This window comes from Rattus rattus, chromosome 6 (assembly GCF_011064425.1).
Source record: "Rattus rattus isolate New Zealand chromosome 6, Rrattus_CSIRO_v1, whole genome shotgun sequence".
Taxonomy (NCBI): Eukaryota; Metazoa; Chordata; class Mammalia; order Rodentia; family Muridae; genus Rattus; species Rattus rattus.
Window position 1 is genome coordinate 83,471,937 of NC_046159.1, and position 11,281 is coordinate 83,483,217.

Here is an 11,281-nt window from a genome sequence, read left to right on the forward strand (position 1 = left end):
GCACCCAACAGATAGCTAATGTAATAGGCACATTTCCCCCACATTGTATGTCTAGGCTCTGCAATATAGGTTTCAATTCCAGCCACTCTTCATTTAATCCTTTGTGGATGCCTGGGAGAGTGTTTACTGTGTAGCACCTCAGGCCAAATATGTACAGAACTGAATACTGACAAATGCTGTGGGTAAGAGCTGGAGTCTGGAGTTCCAAAGGGAGTGGATTTTCCTGGTACCAGATGAGAGTGTAAGTGGTCAAAATACAAGACCTAGGAGCGGTACAGTGTTTGCCTATCATATCTGAGGGCCCAATTTATCCCCTAGCACCAAAAATCAGATACATAAATTAATGAACGCAAATAAGTTAGCCAGGAAAGAAATTGTCAGAATCGTCAGGGTAAAATCATGGCCATCAAATCCAGAGACATGGAGAACTGTTAAAAAGAGAATCTCGTGTGTGTGTGTGTGTGTGTGTGTGTGTGTGTGTGTGTGTGTGTGTGTGTGTGTTTGTTTGTTCTTTTTTGAGAAAGATGCATACAATACATATTTTATTTTATAGATTTAATATGTGCATGTATATTAAAAGATACTGGTCCATGCTCACTGGAAAGGCTGCCTACTAGAAGTACTTTGAGTAGGGCTGGAGAACACAAATAGCTGTTCATTAGAGCCAGGGTTGCTCAGTCTGAAAGATACTATGAGGACAGGTAAGGTGGAATAACTTGAGAACTTCATGACTCATGGGTTTAAGGCATATCAAATTTGATATCACGTCACTGTTCCTTCTTCCAGTGGTAGGTGTAGGCATGTCAATCTAAAGGATCCACTCACTGTCTTACCAACTGGAGAATAAATAGGTTCCTCCCGGCTTTCACTGCTTGGCAGCAAACTGAGGGAAGACGGTATGAGAAGGAAAAGAGCTGTGTGGATCTTGCCATTGTAGTGAGCTCAAGAGGTCCAGCACAGGCTGGAGACTTCTCCATAAAGAACAAAGAGCTATATTTTCAATAAGAGCCTTGAAATAAATTTTCTTTCTTTAGGTCGGATTTATTAATGAAATTCGTCCTGAGGGTTGGGGAGTGAGTTCTGAGTTCTTCCACTGTATATTTGAAGAGATGACAGACCCCAAATATGAAATGTTCATGTATCCTGAAAATGGTTCCAACATGTGGTTTCCAGCCAATGTAAGTTATGTTTTTCCCAATAAAATGCATTACATGCAAATCAGAGTGTAAACTCAGGACTGTACCATGTGGCACCTCCATTTTGAGTAGTACCACATCACCCAGGGGGCAGCAGCTGTGCCATGGCATGATCAGGCAATTTGTAGAAAACCATTTCCTTGCTTGTGTCCTTAATTTTGAGAGTTCTAATGCGGAACGTTTCAAATTAGAGAGAGACTGTTGGTAAGCTAGTAGGGAGGATTGTTGATTCCTTTGACTGTAAGGTTGTTTTTCACTTTTATCTTTTTATAAAATGTCTTGTTCAGTGTCTTACTATATATTCCAAGGTAGTCTTGAATCCTCGTTTCCACCTTCTTAATTAATGCTTGGATTGTAGGCGTGTACCACACTCAGCAAAGCCCTCACTTTTAAGCATATTCATACAGTTCTGTTCAGTAGAAAACAGACCACACACACACACACACACACACACACACACACACACACACACACACACACACACTTACTTTAATTTATAAATGGCTTGATAAAACAGCAAAATCAAATTGAACCAGAGTATAGATTACAAATTATGGCCTAGGAGAGGCCTTTGCGGATTGTTTGTGCTGTTTTTTAACTCATGTCAGAATTCCTGCAGAAGAGTAAATAAGGTTAGGAGAGCTAGGAGAAAACACATCGTTTGAGTCACTAAACCTCTGCTAACGGCCAGAAAGGCCCTGGAGCAGCAATCCTGGAATGTCGCACTAGAGAAGCTTCCTCCCTTGGCTGCAGTTTTGGCCTGGAAAGTTTTTGTACTTTTGTTTTGGTTTCTCTAACCAGGATGACAAGATGCAGCGAAGAAAAGTAAAAGCAGCTGCATTGGTCTGGTTTTTGTTGGTGTAGCCTTAGTGTAACCAAGTACTTTGTTAAGGCGCTCAGAGGTCCAAGTCCAAGGGTATGGTGCTGACATAAATCAGCTCTCAAAAGGTCTCCTGGCACAAGGAATTGTGACTCGTCTGCAGGCAGAGTCTACATTGTAAGACAGGATGCCAGAGTGAGACCGCGGCCCCATGAGCGCCACTCCAGTGGTAAGCCCCGTGTGGGACTGCATGGCCGAACAGAGCCAACACTCCCAGAACACTCATCTGGCATTCATTCTGCTAAATTTAAATATCGTTACAGAACAACTGTCCTTCCTCATTGTCACCTGTCTCCATGAATTGGACAGTTAGGCCCTTAACATTCCAAAGGAAAACTTTATAATTCCATCCAAGCCTGTTTCAGAAATACTATCAGTCACCAGAAATGCATTTGCTTAATGTTCTGTATTGTTAATTTATACTGAACATTATGCAAGAAGCTGGGCATGGCGGTGTGTGGCTATAATCCCTCACTTAGGAGATACAGGCAAGAGGAGTTCAAGGTCACCCTCAGCTATACAGTTTTGAGAACTATCAAAAGAAGAAAGTTTGCTCAGTATGTCTCAAACAAACAAACAAATAAACATAAAGAATAGAACGAACATTATGGAAGAAATTTAAATTGTATGATAACTTTTAAAACAGTCTTTTTTTTTAATTATTTTGAAACCAGTTTTTCTCTAACTTGTGATGTTAATTAAAAAGAGCTAAAATTTATTCTTTTTTGGTCTAATTGTGCCTTTGTATAACTGATTATTTATAATAGCATAGGAACTTTTTTTCAAATTTATTTTCCAGCCCAAGTTTGAGAAAAGCAGATATTTCCTCTTTGGGATCTTATGTGGACTCTCCCTAATCAATTCAAAGGTTATCAACCTTTCTTTCCCACTGGCTTTATATAAAAAACTTTTGGAGCAAAATCCATCTTTGGAAGATTTAAAAGACCTTAGTCTTCTCTTGGGAAGGTGAGTAAATATATTTGCTTCATAAGAGCAGCATTAAGTCTCATCTTTTTAAGTATAAATAGTACCACTCATGAAGAGACACAGGTAAGGTCTTTCTTCAATTGTAATGTTGTGTGCCCTGTAGATGCTGTAGATGGGCTTATGTTAAGCATTACTTACAGTAAATAGAGTAAGCTTTCAGAAATGAAGAAAAGGGTGGTGGGGGTGAGGGGGATGAGATGGCTCAGTGGTTAAGAGCACTGACTGCTCTTCCAGAGGTCCTGAGTTCAAGTCCCAGCAACCACATATCTGTAATGGGATCTCATGCCCTCTTCTGGTGTGTCTGAAACAGGTACAGTGTACTCATATAAATTAAATAAATCTTAAAAAAAAAAAAAAAGAAACGAAGAAAACGCAGATGTTCCTCTGTAAGAGCTAATACAATAAAGACTTGGATCTGGGCTCTTTATCAAGGTGGAAAGTACTTAGGGGAGTTCTCAGGATGCACATGGGTCATGCTTCTTATTATATATATATATATATATATATATAATGCTATGAGTGCATATACATATATAGATATGGATTACAAATATGTGTAAGTGCATATATATGTAGCTTATAAACAGATACAGTGCTATACTTATAAATACATGTAAATGTAATATGGTTTATAAGTAAATTAGTGGGGGTTGGGGATTTAGCTCAGTGGTAGAGCGCTTGCCTAGCAATCGCAAGGCCCTGGGTTCGGTCCCCAGCTCTGAAAAAAAGAAAAAAAATAAGTAAATTAGTGCTGTAAGTGCATATATGTATAGATAGATATGATTTATAGATACAGTGTTATAAGTTCATATATATGGTTCATAATAAATATAGTGTGATAAATACATATACATAGATGCAGTTAATAAATTACATAGATGGGGATATAGGGATATAAGCATGTATATATAGAGAGATATGGTTTATAAATATATTGTAATAAGATGGTACAGATAGATGTGGTTTGTAAAAATATAATATTATCATCCCTCTTGAGTTTCATGTGTTCTATGCATCTAGGGTAATTCAAGCATTTGGGCTAATATCTACTTATCAGTGAGTGCATACCATGTGTGTTTTTCTGTGATTGGGTTACCTCACTAAGGATGATATTTTACAGTTCCATCCATTTGCCTATGAATTTCATAAAGTCATTGTTTTTGATAGCTGAGTAATATTCCATTGTGTAGATGTACCACATTTTCTGTATCCATTCCTCTGTTGAAGGGCATCTGGGTTCTTTCCAGCTTCTGGCTATTATAAATAAGGCTGCTATGAACATAGTAGAGCACGTGTCTTTTTTCTATGTTGGGGCATCTTTTGGGTATATGCCCAAGAGAGGTATAGCTGGATCCTCAGGTAGTTCAATGTCCAATTTTCTGAGGAACCTCCAGACTGATTTCCAGAATGATTGTACCAGTCTGCAGTCCCACCAACAATGGAGGAGTGTTCCTCTTTCTCCACATCCTCGCCAGCATTTGCTGTCACCTGAGTTTTTGATCTTAGCCATTCTCACTGGTGTGAGGTGAAATCTCAGGGTTCTTTGGATTTGCATTTGCCCTATGACTAAAGATGTTGAACATTTCTTAAGGTGTTTCTCAGCCATTCGGCATTCCTCAGCTGTGAATTCTTTGTTTAGCTCTGAACCCCATTTTTTAATAGGGTTATTTGTCTCCCTGCGGTCTAACTTCTTGAGTTCTTTGTATATTTTGGATATAAGGCCTCTATCTGTTGTAGGATTGGTAAAGATCTTTTCCCAATCTTTTGGTTGCTGTTTTTTCCTAACCACACTATCCTTTGCCTTACAGAAGCTTTTCAGTCTTAGGAGATCCCATTTGTCGATTCTTGATCTTAGAGCATAAGCCATTGGTGTTTTGTTCAGGAAATTTTTTCCAGTGCCCATGTGTTCCAGATGCTTCCCCAATTTTTCTTCTATTAGTTTGAGTGTATCTGGTTTGATGTGGAGGTCCTTGATCCACTTTGACTTAAGCTTTGTACAGGGTGATAAGCATGGATCGATCTGCATTCTTCTACATGCTGACCTCCAGTTGAACCAGCACCATTTGCTGAAAATGCTATCTTTTTTCCATTGGATGGTTTTGGCTCCTTTGTCAAAAATCAAGTGACCATAGGTGTGTGGGTTCATTTCTGGGTCTTCAATTCTGTTCCATTGGTCTATCTGTCTGTCTCTGTACCAATACCATGCAGTTTTATCACTATTGCTCTGTAATACTGCTTGAGTTCAGGATAGTGATTCCCCTGAAGTCCTTTTATTGTTGAGGATAGTTTTAGCTATCCTGGGTTTTTTGTTATTCCAGATGAATTTGCAAATTGTTCTGTCTAACTCTTTGAAGAATTGGATTGGTATTTTGATGGGGATTGCATTGAATCTGTAGATCGCTTTTGGTAAAATGGCCATTTTTACTATATTAATCCTGGCAATCCATGAGCATGGGAGATCTTTCCATCTTCTGAGGTCTTCTTCAATTTCTTTCTTCAGGGGCTTCACTCCTTCTTTAAAAGGGGAACAAGAATACCCTTGGCAGGGAATAGGGAGGCAAAGATTAAAACAGAGGCAGAAGGAACACCCATTCAGAGCCTGCCCTGCATGTGGCCCATATATATACAGCCGCCCAATTAGACAAGATGGATGAAGCAAAGAAGTGCAGGCAGACAGGAACAGGATGTAGATCTCTCCTGAGAGACACACCCAGAATACAGCAAATACAGAGGCGAATGCCAGCAGCAATCCACTGAACTGAGAATGGGATCCCCGTTGAAGGAATCAGAGAAAGAACTGGAAGAGCTTGAAGGGGCTCGAGACCCCATATGAACCCCATATGCCAACCAACCCTGAGCTTCCAGGGACTAAGCCACTACCCAAAGACTATACATGGACTGACCCTGGGCTCCAACCTCATAGGTAGCAATGAATAGCCTAGTAAGAGCACCAGTGGAAGGGGAGGCCCTTGGTCCTGCTAAGACTGAACCCCCAGTGAACGTATTTGTTGGGGGGAGGGTGGTAATGGGGGGAGGATGGGGAGCGGAACACCCATATAGAAGGGGAGGGGGAAGGATTAGGGGGATGTCGGCCCAGAAACCAGGAAAGGGAATAATAATCGAAATGTAAATAAGGAATACTCAAGTTAATAAAAAGAAAAAGAAAAAAATATAGTATTACCACTATGTTTATACAGAGATATAATTTATAAATAGTGTTATAAGTGCATCTATATAGATGTGGTTTATTAATATAGTGCTAGAGTACATTTATATGGTTTATAAATTGATTTAGTACCATAAGTGCATATACCATAAGTGCACATATGTGTGGTTTATAAAGATATAGTGCCATAAATGAATATACATATGGTTCATCCAAAATTAGAAGCGTGTTCAGGTTCGCAAGGACCTAAGTGAATATACATAAAATGTCCTTTTTCTGCCACAGATTTTTCTTAAAGTGTTGATAGCAAATTGAATGAAATGATTCTCTCTTCTCTCTCTCTCTCTCTCTCTCTCTCTCTCTCTCTCTCTCTCTCTCTCATCCATTAGTGGTAAGTTTTTATTAAAGGAGTTCTTCAAGAGTGGCAATTTTGACACTTTGACTTTTTCTGTTTTGGGTGTTTTGATTGGGGATCCAACCTTGGGCCTCCTCCCTCTCAAACAAGAGCATCTACTGAGCCGTAACTATAGGCACATGGTTGCTTTAATTCTCTTTGTGGCGGGTTGTTCTGGGTATGTGATGTATTTAATAGTGTCTGGGGTAACTATTCACTAGATGACAACCTTTAATTGTGACAACTAAAGACACCTCCAGACTTTGCAAAGTAATTCCTCTCTGCTTTAGAATCTTGTCTGCATAACCGTTTTCACAATACACAGCGCTAGCCATAAGGTAGAGTAGACTAACAAATCAAATTCTAAATCAAGATTATTCTAGGAAGATGAGTGGGAAAGGGTAGGAGACAAAATTTATACTGAATTTTGTGCATGTTTGTCTTAACTTAATTTTCCCCATTGAAGGATTATTACTTTGAAATTCTATAGTATCAAATATATCATTTTAAATCAATTTTTCAATAGGAATTTGCAAGAAGTTCTAAATTGTGAGGCTGGTGATATTGAAGAACTTCACATGTATTTTTCTGTGAGTAGCAAGAAATCTTGATTATAGGTTGGCTTTAATCAGTTTTTGCTGTTATTTGTTTGTTTGTTTGTTTGTATGTATGTTTTAGTGTCACAAGCTGTGGCTGGAGATTGCACCTCTGCCAATGAAGGATTATCCAATTACGATATATTCCCAGCCATTATCTATTACATTAAAAATAATTTTATTATAGAACCTTCAATATTTTAAAAGATAATTACTCTGTAAAACTTTAGGGAGGATGTATGGATAATGATGACAGATTCACGTTCATGTTTATCAGTTGATTATATTTTGGTTATAGATATACTGGGATCAAAGAGATGTTGATTTAACTCCAGATAGGATCTCTGTGCCTGTGAATGAAACCAACAAGTAAGTTTAGAGACCTAAATGTCTACTTTGAATAGGCATGAAATGTTTGTATTCGTACAGTTTAAAGTATATTTGAATTTCTTGGATGTTCGTTTTAGAATTTTGGTTTTTAGAATGCTAAACAGGTAGGAGAAGAGAAGAAATGGTTTAAGAATAAATGTTTCTGTCCTCTAAGGTAACTTTTTAGTCCCTATTCTATGCTATACTGTATTCTAGATATTAGTGATGGAACCATGAAAAAAGCAAAATATGTAACTTATATCCTAGTGGTCAGAAAGCTGATACCCCAATTTAATACATGTAATGTATTAAGTAAATCAGTTGGTACCAGTTTATGAGATCTGATTGCAAAATTTCCATCACCGTTCACAGGTTATTATTAGTAATTTGAAGTCAGCCATGGCAGGAAAATTCAGGACATAAACATTGGCAAAGGATACAAATGCGGTTTCCTTCCTGCCTTTTCTGTTTCCCCTCCCTCTGCCCACTCTCTGTATTCTGGTTCTTTCTGTCTCCTTACACCCCCCTCCCCCTCCCTCCTTTCAGAAAACTGGTTGGTGCACTGGCAGCACACTATTGGTTATAGGAGGACAGAGAAAGGTGGTTAAATAGGCTAGTTACCAAAGGCTGTTTAAAGGGGAGGGGGTTGGGCATGTTTCTAGTGGCTACCCCACTTAGTCCACTTTTCATTACTATAATGAAACATCAAATACTGGGTAACTTTATAAGGAAAGGGGTTTTATTTATGTCACAGTTCTGGAAATTCAAGGACCATATCTGTGGGAGGCCTTCTTGCTAGCCTCATCTTGAGCGTGAGAGGGCAGCACATAAAGACATATGACATGCTAGAAAGAATGTTTACTATGTGGTTTCCTACGAACAAGAAGTAGCCAGCTAAGGATGTCAGAAAGGAATGCGTAGAGGCAAAGAAGCAAGGATCAAATGGATGAACTTATTCCCGTAGTTCCCTGTGATGTGAAAGCATATGGCATTCCACAGTTACCATACTCCATGGATTTCTGATCATTCTCTAAGCTACCTATATATGATACAACACTTTCTTCTGATGGTGGAAAGCAGCTAATGAAGGAAAGTGGCTAAGCTACAATATTTAGTAGGTCAGATGTGTTAAATGCATTTTCCATGTATTTCCATGTTCCACTGGAACATGTCCCTGTTCAAAGTCAAATATTCAGATCGGAGATACAATTGCTCCTTGCAATAAGGAAAATGAGAATACCCTAACGTCTGAGTCCTTCTCTTATATTCTCTAAGGACCTTTCTTTTAGTTAGCCAGGTTTTCATTTCCCTGTCTTGTATAGACTTGTGGGCTACACAGAAGATACACTTTCCTTTCTCAATAGAGTTAAGAGAGAAAAATAGTATTGTAGTCATGGATAAGGCATGTTATTGGTTTTTTTTTCCCCTCAAGGAGAGACTATGTGTCCAAGTGTGTTGATTACATTTTTAACATTTCTATAAAGACGATTTATGACGAATTTCATAGAGGATTTTACAAGGTGTGTAACCGGGACAGTATTAGGCATTTCCAGCCTGAAGAACTAATGGCAGCAATAATTGGAAACCCTACTTGTGACTGGAAACAATTTGAAAATGTAAGTGGTAACCCAAGTGTCCTCTAACTTTCCCAAATGACTGATACTTATCCCTCCTAAAACTTCCTCTAACTCTTTTTAAATCTTCTTCTCAAGAATTCAAAGTATGAAAATGGATATTCCAAATCACACCCAACTATTCTACTGTTTTGGAAGGCTTTCCATGAACTAACTTTGGATGAAAAGAAAAAATTCCTCTGTAAGTACTATAATAGATATCCAGTCTTCATGTAATAGATCATTTTAGTGGCAAGGCACATATATTTGTAGTGTACAAACCCCAATAGCCATGACTTTTCTAGGCTTTTCCTGCCCCTGTCCTTGTCCCTGCACAGTTTTTCTGCACAAAAAGTACACTCAAGACTTATTAAATGTGGTCATTAATTCCTCTTATGTTTCTTGAAATTTTCTAGATGAAAATTCTTAACAAAATTGTATTCCTTTCTAGTGTTTCTTACAGGATGTGATAGGCTACATGTGAAAGGCCTACAGAATGAAGGAATAAGATTCCGGTGTCCTGAAGTCTTCAGTGAAAAAGATAACCCAAGATCATTGACATGTCACAGTATTCTAGACCTGCCTAAGTATTCCACAATGAGGAGGATGAAGGAAGCGCTTCAGGTTGCAATCAACAATAACAAGGGGTTTATCTCGCCGGAATGATGCAGAAGCATTCACCTCCCAGCAGTCCACAGCCTCAGGGATTAGGTCTTTCACTTTGGGGTTCTTCTGTCTTTCCTTAATCTAATTAGGGACAAGAGATTAAAGGATTTTACTTTAGTTTTTGAGATAAATAAGTTATAAAATAATATTTTAGTGAAAGAATTCTATAAAACATTTGCCACATTCCTAACATTGCTCTTTTAGAATGTTTGTTTTGGCTGCAATATTTTCTGAACAAACTATGTTCCTTTAATAATATACTAAATATTAAAAATGTTCAAGACTAGGGGCTAAAGAGAGAACTTAGTGGTTAAGATCACTGGCTGCTCTTCCAGAGGCCAGGGCTCAATTACCAGCACCCACATGGCTGCTTACATCCTGTCTGTAATTCCAGTCTTAGGGGATCCAACACTCTCCTCTGGCCTCCAAAACACACCATGGATATGGTGCATAGATATACATGCTAATAACACCTAAAATAAAATAAAATAAATAAAATAAAAATAAGATAGTATTTATTTATTTAAAGTGTTATTGTACCAACAATAAACTATTAGTTTGAAAGTATTAAGAAACCAAGTTTGGAAAAAATAAGCAAAATATGTACTGCTTTCAACAGTTTTTGAAGCATATAGATGTATATTTTGCATTAAGGAATATATTTAGAGTTGTGATTTTAGTAAATGCTAAATGATTTATTTTCAACTTCTAAGTGTTTATATTTATTACTATTTAAAGATACTTAATAGTGCTCCAAAATACATTCTAAATATAGATCCTGTTATTACACCTACTTCTGTTTGGTAAAATGTGAAGAAGTTGAAATATGTCTTATTATGATGCTATAGAGTAGATTAACAAAGCAACATAACTGCTATGGGAAAAGACCAATACATCTTGTATACTAGTTCTACTTAATGTTAAAACTTAAATTGCATTATACAGTTTTGAAATGATTTCATAAACTCATATAATTTGTTGTAAGAATGACATATATGCTGCTGTGACAACCCCTCTTCATTAAAGCTCCATTTCTATAAGGCTGTTTTATCTTTATAGACTTATCAGACTTCATGTGTTTACTGGATTCCAAAGTGACCAAATAAACTTATTAAAAATAGATCATTTAAAGATAATAAAATGATTTCATTAATTGCAACAAGAGCAAATTAATCATTAGAAGAGGGAATACTCCTCCGTTAATTCTCTGATCCCAGCATTGCTCCAGTACCAAAGATGTCACAGAGAAAGGAAACTGTAAATATCTTATGTTTACAGATACCAAAATCCTTCACTACCTCCTTCTATCAATCCTTCTCCTAATATACTTAGAACATCCAATAAAATGGAGAGGATAATGCCTCACAACGGAGTAGGAATTAGCCCACAAATGCATGTAAAAATCAACTGTATC

General features: G+C 37.6%; 1 protein-coding gene across 1 annotated transcript in view; it reads left to right on the plus strand.

Moving 5' to 3' along the window:
- The window catches only part of Herc6 (HECT and RLD domain containing E3 ubiquitin protein ligase family member 6), a 54,905-nt gene extending 43,902 nt beyond the window's left edge, over positions 1 to 11,003 (plus strand). The window contains exons 18-24 of the mRNA XM_032906418.1: positions 1,035 to 1,178; positions 2,876 to 3,042; positions 7,150 to 7,213; positions 7,518 to 7,588; positions 9,021 to 9,204; positions 9,301 to 9,403; positions 9,653 to 11,003. Coding sequence (XP_032762309.1) covers positions 1,035 to 1,178; positions 2,876 to 3,042; positions 7,150 to 7,213; positions 7,518 to 7,588; positions 9,021 to 9,204; positions 9,301 to 9,403; positions 9,653 to 9,867 — 948 coding nt within the window. The 3' untranslated portion in view covers positions 9,868 to 11,003. The remainder of the gene's footprint in view (positions 1 to 1,034; positions 1,179 to 2,875; positions 3,043 to 7,149; positions 7,214 to 7,517; positions 7,589 to 9,020; positions 9,205 to 9,300; positions 9,404 to 9,652) is intronic.
- Positions 11,004 to 11,281: the final 278 nt, after the last annotated feature.